This window comes from Cucurbita pepo, chromosome 3, assembly GCF_057944985.1.
Source record: "Cucurbita pepo subsp. pepo isolate OVF chromosome 3, ASM5794498v1, whole genome shotgun sequence".
Taxonomy (NCBI): domain Eukaryota; kingdom Viridiplantae; phylum Streptophyta; class Magnoliopsida; order Cucurbitales; family Cucurbitaceae; genus Cucurbita; species Cucurbita pepo.
In genome coordinates, this window is record NC_141800.1 from 1,256,586 (window position 1) to 1,267,137 (window position 10,552).

The 10,552-nt window shown below is 36.2% G+C and overlaps 2 protein-coding genes across 4 annotated transcripts; both read left to right on the forward strand.

Annotated features, from left to right (window-relative positions):
• The first annotated feature begins 3,198 nt into the window (after positions 1-3,198).
• LOC111791174 (IQ domain-containing protein IQM3) lies at positions 3,199-6,301 on the forward strand. The gene is made up of 9 exons (XM_023672415.2): positions 3,199-3,630; positions 3,754-3,868; positions 3,948-4,013; positions 4,093-4,181; positions 4,270-4,357; positions 4,441-4,587; positions 4,672-4,764; positions 5,551-5,652; positions 5,751-6,301. The coding sequence occupies exons 1-9, from the start codon at positions 3,293-3,295 to the stop codon at positions 6,234-6,236; spliced, it is 1,524 nt and encodes a 507-aa protein (XP_023528183.2). The 5' UTR covers positions 3,199-3,292; the 3' UTR covers positions 6,237-6,301.
• Positions 6,302-6,743: 442 nt separating this feature from the next.
• LOC111791175 (Basic-leucine zipper (bZIP) transcription factor family protein) lies at positions 6,744-10,177 on the forward strand. 3 transcript variants are annotated; one of them, XM_023672416.2, is made up of 6 exons: positions 6,744-7,176; positions 7,347-7,517; positions 7,596-7,673; positions 8,582-8,647; positions 8,738-8,803; positions 8,890-10,177. In XM_023672416.2, exons 1-6 carry the CDS (start codon positions 6,868-6,870, stop codon positions 9,736-9,738), a joined length of 1,539 nt encoding a protein of 512 aa, XP_023528184.2. In that variant the 5' UTR covers positions 6,744-6,867; the 3' UTR covers positions 9,739-10,177. The 3 variants fall into 3 exon arrangements, with proteins under 3 accessions (XP_023528184.2, XP_086978014.1, XP_086978015.1); XM_087121888.1 differs by having other exon boundaries at positions 6,765-7,176; positions 7,350-7,517; positions 7,596-7,697; XM_087121889.1 differs by having other exon boundaries at positions 6,784-7,176; positions 7,596-7,697.
• Positions 10,178-10,552: the final 375 nt, after the last annotated feature.

The window sequence follows — 10,552 nt, forward strand, 5'->3', positions numbered from 1 at the left end:
TTCTGATTGGCCCTGTTCTACTAATTTCAATGCAGGGTCCACTGAAGCCTCAATATTAGAACTTTAGACCAATTGGTCATTTACTTTTATCACATCTTTTTTTTTTGTCTCAAATATTGACACATTTTTGCATTAAAAGTATATGAAGTTAGTATAAAGGTACATAGTGTAACCCTACTTTACACCTGTTTGAAAAGACAGATGTTCAAATTTTTATTCTCGGTAAAGGAATTAAAAAAAAAAAAAGATATAACCCTTTCATATCATTGAAATAACATAGGAAGTTTTTTGGTAAAAAAAAAAAAAAAAAAAAAGATGAAGTATATCATTTATGAACTCCGAGAAAAGTATACTATTCATATTCTTCTCATCTTTATCTATAGATGATGTGTCGTTGTAATAGCCAAATTCAGGCTATTACATATCATCGGTACTAGGGAGAGATTACAACACTCCATAAATATTTCGTTCCCCTCTCCAACTGTGAGATCTCATAATACTCTAACTTTCCACCCTCCACTCTTTAAGAAAATTGAGTTTTTAACAAAAAGAAAAAAATCTCATTTTTAAACCTCCCAACAAGACCAATATTGTGCGATGAAAATGAATTTATTTTTGGGACGTTCACATGTGAGGAAAGGAGAAAGAAAGAAAATAAATAGCTTTTGTTTTTTAAGTTCCTTCGGCTCCTACCTTCCTAACAAACAAAGGAAATGACAAAATTCCCTCGTCATTTGGCCTACTTAACATGGAAACCAAAGGGGCTTTTAAGTCTTTTTCAGTGTCCCAACTCCCAACTTAGGTTTGTGATTTTAAATTCCATTTTTTTTTAATTTCTTACTAGAATTACAACCAGATCCAATTATTTAGACTTATAATATCATAAATTAATAAAAACAAGAGTCAATGATATAATTAAATAAAAAGATGCCAATAATTCATGGGCCATACAAAAACAATATAAAATATAAAATATTATTTTGTTAGCTATGGTATGCTTCATTAGGTTTCCACATCTAATTTGCTTACATCAAAAGGATTATTTAATTTGGATAATTAATAGTAATATGCCAAACCCATCCCACTGAACATTTTTTTCATCTCCATTATTATGCAAAAACTTTACTTTAATTATTTATTGTTTATTTAAATATTATAAAATTTAGCCTCGTACTCATTTATCTTTATTATTTATTTTTTTAAAAATTATAAAAATCTCTATGCTCTTAAAAATTATATATATGTATTTTCTCGAGTCAACTTTTCATGTGACTTATCAAAATTTAAAGTATAAATTGGTCTATTTTTAATTTATAACAAATGAAAACAATTTTAAAATGATTTTATATGGCTATTTTTTAGAAATAAAATAAACCAATTATCACGTGAAAAACATTTTACCCATGCAATTGATTAAATATTTTGAATGTCCACAATGGGACCCATCACCAAAAAATAATAAATAAATAAATAATAATAATAATAATAATAATAATAATAATAATAATAATAATAATAATAATAATATAGTTCGTGTCAATTACAGCTCAACTGCTTCTATTTCGGTAATTTTTCATTTTTGAGAAAATATTACAATAATATCCACATTTATTTCATGTCGGTGAGAATTCAAAAATGATAAATCATTGAGTACAGCTCCTATAATTGTAAGTGATAATTTATTTTTAATCTTTTATCTATTGAAAATAGAAAAAAGTTAGAACTCAAATTTGAAACGTTCTTCTCATTATTTTTGCATGTGATTTGTGCATAAGGTTGGAAATTATACCTTTTTATTTTTTCACTAAATATGAAACTACTCTCACCGACTCATTATTGTTCATGCTTTTTAAACTAATGTTGTTTAATATAAGGAGCTGAAGTAAACGGGTCGATTCAAGCATAACTCACCGACTCATTATTGTTCATGCTTTTTAAATTAATGTTGTTTAATGTGAGGAGCTGAAGTAAACGGGTTGATTCAAGCATAACTCGACAAGATAAAATATAAATTATGGCTCGATCTCTTACCATTCTAAAAACAAAAGTCAACTTAAACATAGTTCAGTGAATTAAAATATGTATTTATTAATTCAAAAGTCAAAGGTTTAAATACATTTATAATGAAATATAAACGAGTCAAAGTAATAAAATATGAAAAAAATTACCACATTTTTTTATATAAAAAGAACAAATTGTTAGTTTGTATTAGCAAATCCAAACACAAAAAGAAATGAAAAAGGTTTTTAACGTTCTTTGAAGAAAATAAAAAGATGGAAGACTCCCAAATGCATAATAATTGGTCAACGCTCCCCCCATTTTTTTTTTTTTTAATTTTATATTAAATAGGTCATAATATTTTTTAAAAAATGTCTATTATTCAAGTTTAAAATTTTAAAACTTATCAAACACATCATTTATTTATCAATTTCCTAAACTAATTTAATTTAGAATATAAACAGCAAAATGTTAATGAGATCTAAAATAATAAATTTTTTAAGATATATCTACGTGCAAATTACAAATTACAATCTCGTCCTTTTACGAAATCTTCGTCAATTCAATTTTTTAAAACATTCAACAACAAACAAAAACAAATAAATTTAGAAAACGTAAAAATAAATTTCACTCTTTTGGGATGTTCTTCCAACCAAACCGTCTACAATCTTTATCTTCTAACACAAAACTTGTGGGGACTCTAATTGAACTTGCGATTAATAACGATAAAACTACGAATAATACTTCTTAGACGATGAATACGAATAAACGACGACTGCATTCTTATTCCTTATTCTGTGGGCAACAATTTCTTTATTCTAATTCGTATTTACTCGACTTTTAGTTTTCGTTCACATAATTAAAAAAAAAAAAAAAAAATATATATATATATATATATATATATATATATATATATATATATATATATATATAATATGTATATATATGATTTTATTACATGTAATCTCTTTATAAATAAAATTTTTCTGTTTAATTTGTTAAAATTTAATAATCGTTCGGATAACATACACAAATTAATTCAAACTATATATATTTTTCTAAAAAAAAAAAGATTTTTAATTATTTGTTTATATTCATCCGTGATGTGACGACAATAAAATTTTAAATATTTTATATTAATGATTTTTTCTTTAATAATAAAATAAAGTAAAATAAACGGACCTCAAAGTTCAAAATCGACGTCCATAAATACAATACATTCTTCGTTTTGCTCCCAATTTATATTCCCATCGTCTTCTTCCTCTCTCTCGCAGATCAGTCACGAACTACGATAATGGAGGTTCAATCTCAGCCCCTTTCAACGTCCTTGAACCGCAATCCGTTCTCATACCCTCTCGACTCCACCGGCATATACTCTCCTCCTCCTGAAAATCCCCAACTCTCTTCTTCCAGCGACGCTCCGGTGACCGGTACTTCGAAACGGGATGCATTCGCTGGCGATCCCTCAAATGTGGTCGCGAAACCGATACGGATGATCAACGGAGACGGCAACGGCTGTGATGACGTGGACGCGGCACTGCAGCGGTCGGCGGTGAAGCTGCAGAAAGTGTACAGGAGCTACCGGACCCGCCGACTGTTGGCGGATTCTGCCGTTGTCGTCGAAGAGCTTTGGTAAATGAGAAATTGATTTGAATTTTTACTTTCTAGTTATGTTTTTGTAAGAACACACGCACACTGCATACATAGCAGAAACAGGGGAATTTCAATTTATTGTTGGCCTGAAAATTGTTGAAGGTGGTTTGCTTTAGACTACGCTAGATTGAATCACAGTACGATTTCCTTCTTCAATTTCTTGAAACCTGAATCGGCTGCTTCTCGTTGGAACCGAGTCACTTTGAATGCTTCGAAGGTGGGATTTCTAACCTATTTTGGTCCTTATTTATGGACTGAAAACGGGTTTTGATGGAATCATTTGAAGTTTTATGTAGGTGGGAAAGGGGCTGTCGAAGGATTCCAAAGCTCAGAAACTTGCTTTTCAGCATTGGATCGAAGCTGTAAGTCAAAGCTTCGTTGGAAAATTTGAAGAACATTATTGGGTTTTAATGCGTCGTTTATTGTCTTTTTCCTGTTCAGATTGATCCAAGACATAGATATGGACATAGTTTGCATTTGTACTATGAAGAATGGCGTAAAGCAGAAGCTGGTCAGCCATTTTTCTACTGGTAATTGCTTTTGTTGACTGTTCTTTTTTTGTATTTTAAAGATCCTTCCCATTTGTTGTCTGAGTTTTTTGCTATTCAAACTTTATAGGCTTGATATTGGAGATGGAAAAGATGTTGACCTTAAAGAATGCCCAAGATCGAAGCTCCGACAGCAAACGATCAAGTATCTTGGACCTGTATGTTGTCTTTTTGATTCATATTTGATGAACTTTTAGGCTAAAACTCATATGTTGACTTATTCATTTACTGATATCATCAGCAAGAGCGAGAAAACTATGAATATATCATTGTGGATGGGAAAATCGTCCATAAACAAAGTGGAAGGTTTCTTGATACAAAGAGAGGATCAAAAGGAACCAAGTGGATATTTGTAATGAGCACTTTTAAGAAGCTTTATGCTGGTGAGGTGAGGATGCAACCTTCTTGAGGTGCAATTCCATTTCAATAGTATATGGTATAGTGAAGTAATGGATTCGTTCTCTTTTTTCAGAAGAAGAAGGGAGCTTTCCACCACTCAAGTTTCTTGGCAGGCGGAGCCACGTTGGCTGCTGGGAGGCTAGAGGTAGATGATGGAGTTCTTAAGGTAATTCTATGATCATTTTAATGTGAAAATCCACATTTTAACGGATTTATATATGGTAGATTGTTATATGTAACCGTCTAAACCCACCGTTAGTAGATATTTTCCTCTTAGACTTTCCGTTTTGATCTTCCTCTCAAAGTTTTAAACACATATGGTTCTCTTTAAGCTTTCCTTTTTGGGCTTGCTCTCAAGGTTTTAAAGAACGTCTATTAGAGAGAGGTTTCCATGCCCTTATAAGGAATGCTTCGTTCCCCTTTCCAACCGATATGGGATCTCACAATCCACTTCCATTGGGGGCACAACGTCCTCGCTGGCACACCGCCCGGTGTCTGGCTTTGATACCATTTGTAACATCCAAGCCCACCGCTAGATATTGTCCTATTTGGACTTTCCTTGTGGGTTTCCTCTCAAGGTTTTAAAACACGCCTACTAGGGATAGATTTCCACGTCCTTATAAGAAATGTTTCGTTCTTGTTTTCAACTGATATGGAATCTCACACTATATCTCGTAAAGTTATATACATAGTAAACTGAACCATATATAGACAGTTAGACAGTGCTTTGAAGATGTACTCTCTGCATCCTGTACATTCGCGAAGTCATCAATATAAATCTAATGTCAATATTTCTCATTGCATCTCATGTTCTTTGTGTTCATCTAGATCGAGTGGTCTTGTTGTGCGATCCAGTCTATCTAGATCGAGTGGTCTTGTTGTGCGATCCAGTCTATTGGTGGTGTTTGCTCATCTAGAAAGTTTCATTCTCTGATGGCTTTGGTGTTTTCAGGCAATCTCAGCATATAGTGGACATTATAAGCCCACTGATGACCACCTCAACATCTTCTTGATGTTCCTCGAGGAAAACGGCGTGGTTCTCAAGAATGTGGAGGTACTTACGCCACCCATTGTTAGTCCTGTAAGCTGAGAATTAACTCCTCCATGATAAACGAAGCCATTTCACGTCCGTTGTGTTCTTCTGTGCCTCAGGTACATCGCTCAAATGAAGATTCTGAAAGCTATGATGATCTGAAACCACTCAGACAAGGTCAAAGAAAGGCCGATTTTGTGGGCAAACTAGAAGCACTTGACATCAAAACTTCCTCAAAATCAGCTCAGATCTCTCAAGTTGGAGGCAAAGGAGAGTACAATAGGACATTATCCGGTGGCCTGAAGAGCCCGAGAGCCGATGTACCGAAGAAGGCGATATTGCAGAGAATCAACTCGAAGAAGATAGCGAACTCTTATCAATTAGGCCATCAACTTTCACTCAAATGGACAACTGGAGCTGGTCCGAGAATTGGATGTGTTGCTGACTACCCGGTTGAGCTTCGAGTACAAGCATTGGAGCTTGTTAACCTATCTCCGAGGTCTCCCCCAACCCCATCGAAGAGGATGTCGTTAGGTTTTCCGACCCCCACAACTCCGACAAAGGGTACTTTCAATGGTGGCAATGGGTCCATGATGCTATCGTAAACCATCTCGAATGTAACATGTCTTTAAATTTTCAATTGTATGTTAACTGATAATCAATTTAAAAAAAATATAAAATAAATCCTTAAAAGGCTGAATTTTACCTCTAATCAAACCATTCACATTTTAATTTATTTATTAAAAATAAAATTAATTTAACTTTTTAATAAATAAAGTTATTAGACTTGTAATTAAATGAAAAATTATCATAATTTAAGAAAACGCAAAAAGAAAGGACGATTTAAGGCTGTCCTGCTGCCACGCTGGAGCTTTCCCCTCTTCCGGGGTTGCCCTTTTGATCATTATCCAATACAAACACAAATAAATAAATAAATAAAAAGTAATTTAAAAAGGAAAAAAAAGAAAAAAAGAAAGCCACGTGGGTATTATATTGAGAAGCCACACACCGACGCTTTCCCTGAACCGTGGCCTACAGTTCTCGTACGGCGGATCCTGCCACGTGTAACATTCTACGAGCGCCGAATCATTACGTGGCATACACCGATACGTGGAGGCGCGTACGTTTTCAGCAACAAACACACGCGCTCTTTCTCTCTCACACTCTCACGCTTCAGTCTTCATCTTCTTCTTCTTCTTCTTCTCTGGTTCTTATTATCCTTTGATTTTTTTTTTCATGGCTTCTTCTTCCAAGTGCTCCGAGGCGACCAGTTGTTCGGGTTTGAGTTCTTCTTCTACACGTTCGTCTTCTTCCTCCTCCATGGAGGCGGATCAGATGGTCAAGGTTGAGATTGAGGCGGCGGAGGCTCTTGCAGATTTGGCGGTTTGGGCGGTCAGAGATAGTGGAGTTCAACCGTCGGAAACCAAATGGCGGATTAAAGAGAAGAAAGGGAAACGGGCCAGGAAGGAGGTTAAGACCGAGTCGCCGACTTCTGCCTTCGTCGACTCTTTACCTAGTCGCGCGGATCTGGACCTTCGGATTCAGGTTGTTTCTACAGAGTCCATTTGTCTTTCCAAATTACGTCCCAATCTGTGTTATTATAAGTAAAGTCGTATTACGATACTGTTCGTATGTGATGTTTGAGTAAAAACTAAAAGCATTGATTCGGAGTTACATTACTTCTGCAGGCCTTGACATTATGATTTTGTTTGTAGCAGGATAGAGGGGTGATAAGTCATCAGCCATCAGAAAAGGAATGCGCTGATCACTCCCATCCTGAGTGGGAAACAACCAAAGAGATGATTAAGGCGGAGAAGGAGGCCGAATCACCTAAACTAAGCCACCCATTATTTGGCTGCCGGAGGTCAAGGCGTAATCTGACTGAGGTTATGCTTGCTAACTGCTTCTCATGGGATCTTCCTTATGTTTTCAATCTTTTCATTAGCAGCTTTCTTCTTCTTCAGGCTGAAAAGGAAGAAAGGAGAATACGAAGGGTTTTAGCAAACAGAGAATCAGCCCGGCAGACAATTCGTCGTAGGCAGGTTCAGAGAATTTCTCTCCAACATGTATTCTTTGGTCATAGTTTATCATATGTTCATTTTGAGTACAACAATTGGGGTTTCGGGATTTGAAATTTTGACGAATGAGACAGGAATACATTGCTGATTACTGTTGAACTATGCTCATTACTTTTGAACTATGCACATTTTGGCTTGAACTGTGCTCATTTTGGCTTGTTTAGGACATTATTATGACATTCTATCATGCAAATACCTTAATCCAAGATGGAGGCTACTGTTCTTTCTTGTTTTCATTATTTTGTTTGTGGGTTTCTATTTCTTTCTCTGAACCATCTGTGGATGTCTTTGGCTACTTGTTCAGCTGTAGAGAGGAGTTTCAGGCTCCAAACCAGAAATATAATAGTACTTGAAACATGTAATTAATAAAAATGTGCTTCAAATTTGCCTATATTTTCAACTTGATTGCTATATATACTGTTGGAATTTATCTATTTTCCAACTGGATTGCTGTATGTTCGGAAGCTATTTGTATGATTAACTGTACTCCGTACTCATATTGTCAGTGCAATGTAACTGGTGTTGGCTCCTTCACAATCCCAACTTTAATCCTCAGTAACAAGTTCAAGGGAGATAAACATCCTTACTTGATCTAGGGAATGATTTTTATTCTTCGACACCGTCAAGAAAGGGTTAACGTTGTCAGTTAAGTGTGCTATTATGATTTAATTTGTTAAGAATAAAAAGTAGATGTTTCAAGCAGAGGTAGGCACAAAATCATTCTGAATTATTGCCTTACAAGTGATCTAAGTCTCCTTAGTGGATTGGTTGGTTGGATATCTTTTGGGGTATTAAACTTAGTGATGAGAGTTCGTATTTCATTGTTACTTCATTGAAATTGCTCCTGCATTTGGTTGGTTATTATTATGCAGGCTCTGTGCGAGGACTTGACCAAAAAGGCTTCTGATTTAGCATGGGAGAACGAAAATTTAAAGAGGGTAAGCTTTCGCAACACATTTAAAATCTTAAATTTTTCTGTTTGTCATGATCTTTATTTACTTTCATCTTGTGATCTTTGGACAATCAAGGAAAAGGAGTTGGCCCTGAATGAGTACCAATCTCTGGAGATTACTAACAAGGAATTGAAGGAACAGGTAGGATTGGGTTGCATTTATGAAATGTGTATAGTCATGGTCTTTCCAAATCTCCCAAGGATTCACTTGCTCGCTCGTTTGTTTAGATTGCTCAAGCAGAGCCCAAAATGGAGGAAATCCCAGGAAACAATAGATCATCTCATGTTCAGACTCCTCCTTTACCTACCAACTACCCTCTTTTCTTGTTTAGTCGCCCTCCATATGCATCGTATTTCTGGCCGTCGGTGGTTCAACCTTCAAGTCCCTATCATGACCTACACAATGTTGCAGTCGTCCCGCCGAGTGTTCGTTCGCCTTCTAATAATACTGTTTATGTATCCGACTCTTCCCATGTACAAGAAAACTTTACGAATGTCACTGGCTTGAGAACACCCTTTTGTATAGTACCTTGTTCTTGGTTGTTGCCTCATCATGATCATAGGAATCAACAGAGTTCTCAAAACTCGTGTCCAGTGGGAAATATTCAAGAGTATATTTATTCGAATTCCCAGAACAGTGCTTATACTTCAAAGGTTGTTGTGCGTGCAGAAAGCAGACGTTCTTCTTTGCCTTCAGCCGAAGAGAAAAACGAAGCTAATGACTTGAATGAAGCCCCGAGTCTAAACGATCATACTCAGAACACAGTTGGAGTAGTTGTGGATCGATTTGAAGTCGACACAAGAGATCAAGTTAGGAAAGTGCTTTCTCCTGTGAGACTTGAATGTATTGAACCCACTTCCACTGTCAAACAAGATAAACCGAGCGAAGATGATCGCGGTCTGTCATCAAGAACTTGTGATGACTTATGTCATTTGGCAGAAAAAAAGCATGAACCAGAGATAGTCTCATGTAAGAAAACCATAGATGCAATGGCTGCAACTGAGGCAAGGAGGAGAAGAAAAGAACTAACAAAGTTAAAGAATCTTCACACTCGTCCTTGCCGTATGCACTTCTGATCTATATGGCTGGGGAGTTCAACAACTGTTTGTTGTCAACAATCTTATCTGTGTGAAGTCTTGTATTCACTGGTTTTTGTTGGCAGAGGCAAACACAGAGTATTGAAACATCACCATAGTTCAGGCTTTCTTTTTGAGGCGTTCTCGGTGGTTTTGTTCCGAAGCTCAGAGAGCGCCGACATCATGCTGCTAGTTGTAGCAGCAGTGATGGGGAAGAAAATTTACATTTCGGGGCATTTTTTTCGCTTCTGTTCCGATGAGTTCTCTAACAAATGAAATGTGATGGATGGATACTGATGACTGAGTTGGATTTGGAAGGGCAGCAAAGAGGAGGAGGAGAGTGTAACAATTCTGTATTTAAATCTTCTTATGGCTACTTCAAAGCACCCTTTATGGGGTTGACTACAGTTCTTCAATAAATTGAAAAGTTGTTGTCCTAGGACTTGGTGCCCATCTTTCTATATTGGTTTTTAGAGGTCAATCAGAACTCGATTATAATTAAATATGAACGAATGAACTGAAACCTTAAACACCAAAATTGGGCCCCCAACGTTCTGCTTAGAATCATCCCATTCAAGTGAAGCCGTCTAAGGAACCTTCTCAGTCCTCATCCGCCGGCATCAAACGGTAGTTTTTCGTTCGGCCGATTGGACTTCAACTCTCTGGCGAGACTCTCACCGGCAGACCCACCGGCGACTTAACGTTAGCCTTGTACATCTCCGGCCCGAGCCGGCGTACGTTTATTGGAGAAGAGGAAAGAGAGGTCGTATATGAGGCATAGATGCGCTGCTGTTCTCTTCTAATTTTTCTCCGA

Coding starts and splice junctions, on each gene's coding strand:
- LOC111791175 (XM_087121889.1), top strand. CDS start 6,868: ATGGCTTCTTCTTCCAAGTGCTCCGAGGCGACCAGTTGTTCGGGTTTG. Junction 7,698..8,581: donor AGAGAATTTCTCTCCAACAT/GTATTCTTTGGT, acceptor ATTATTATGCAG/GCTCTGTGCGAGGACTTGAC. Junction 8,648..8,737: donor AGAACGAAAATTTAAAGAGG/GTAAGCTTTCGC, acceptor TGGACAATCAAG/GAAAAGGAGTTGGCCCTGAA.
- LOC111791174 (XM_023672415.2), top strand. CDS start 3,293: ATGGAGGTTCAATCTCAGCCCCTTTCAACGTCCTTGAACCGCAATCCG. Junction 3,631..3,753: donor GTTGTCGTCGAAGAGCTTTG/GTAAATGAGAAA, acceptor AAATTGTTGAAG/GTGGTTTGCTTTAGACTACG. Junction 4,765..5,550: donor TAGATGATGGAGTTCTTAAG/GTAATTCTATGA, acceptor TGGTGTTTTCAG/GCAATCTCAGCATATAGTGG.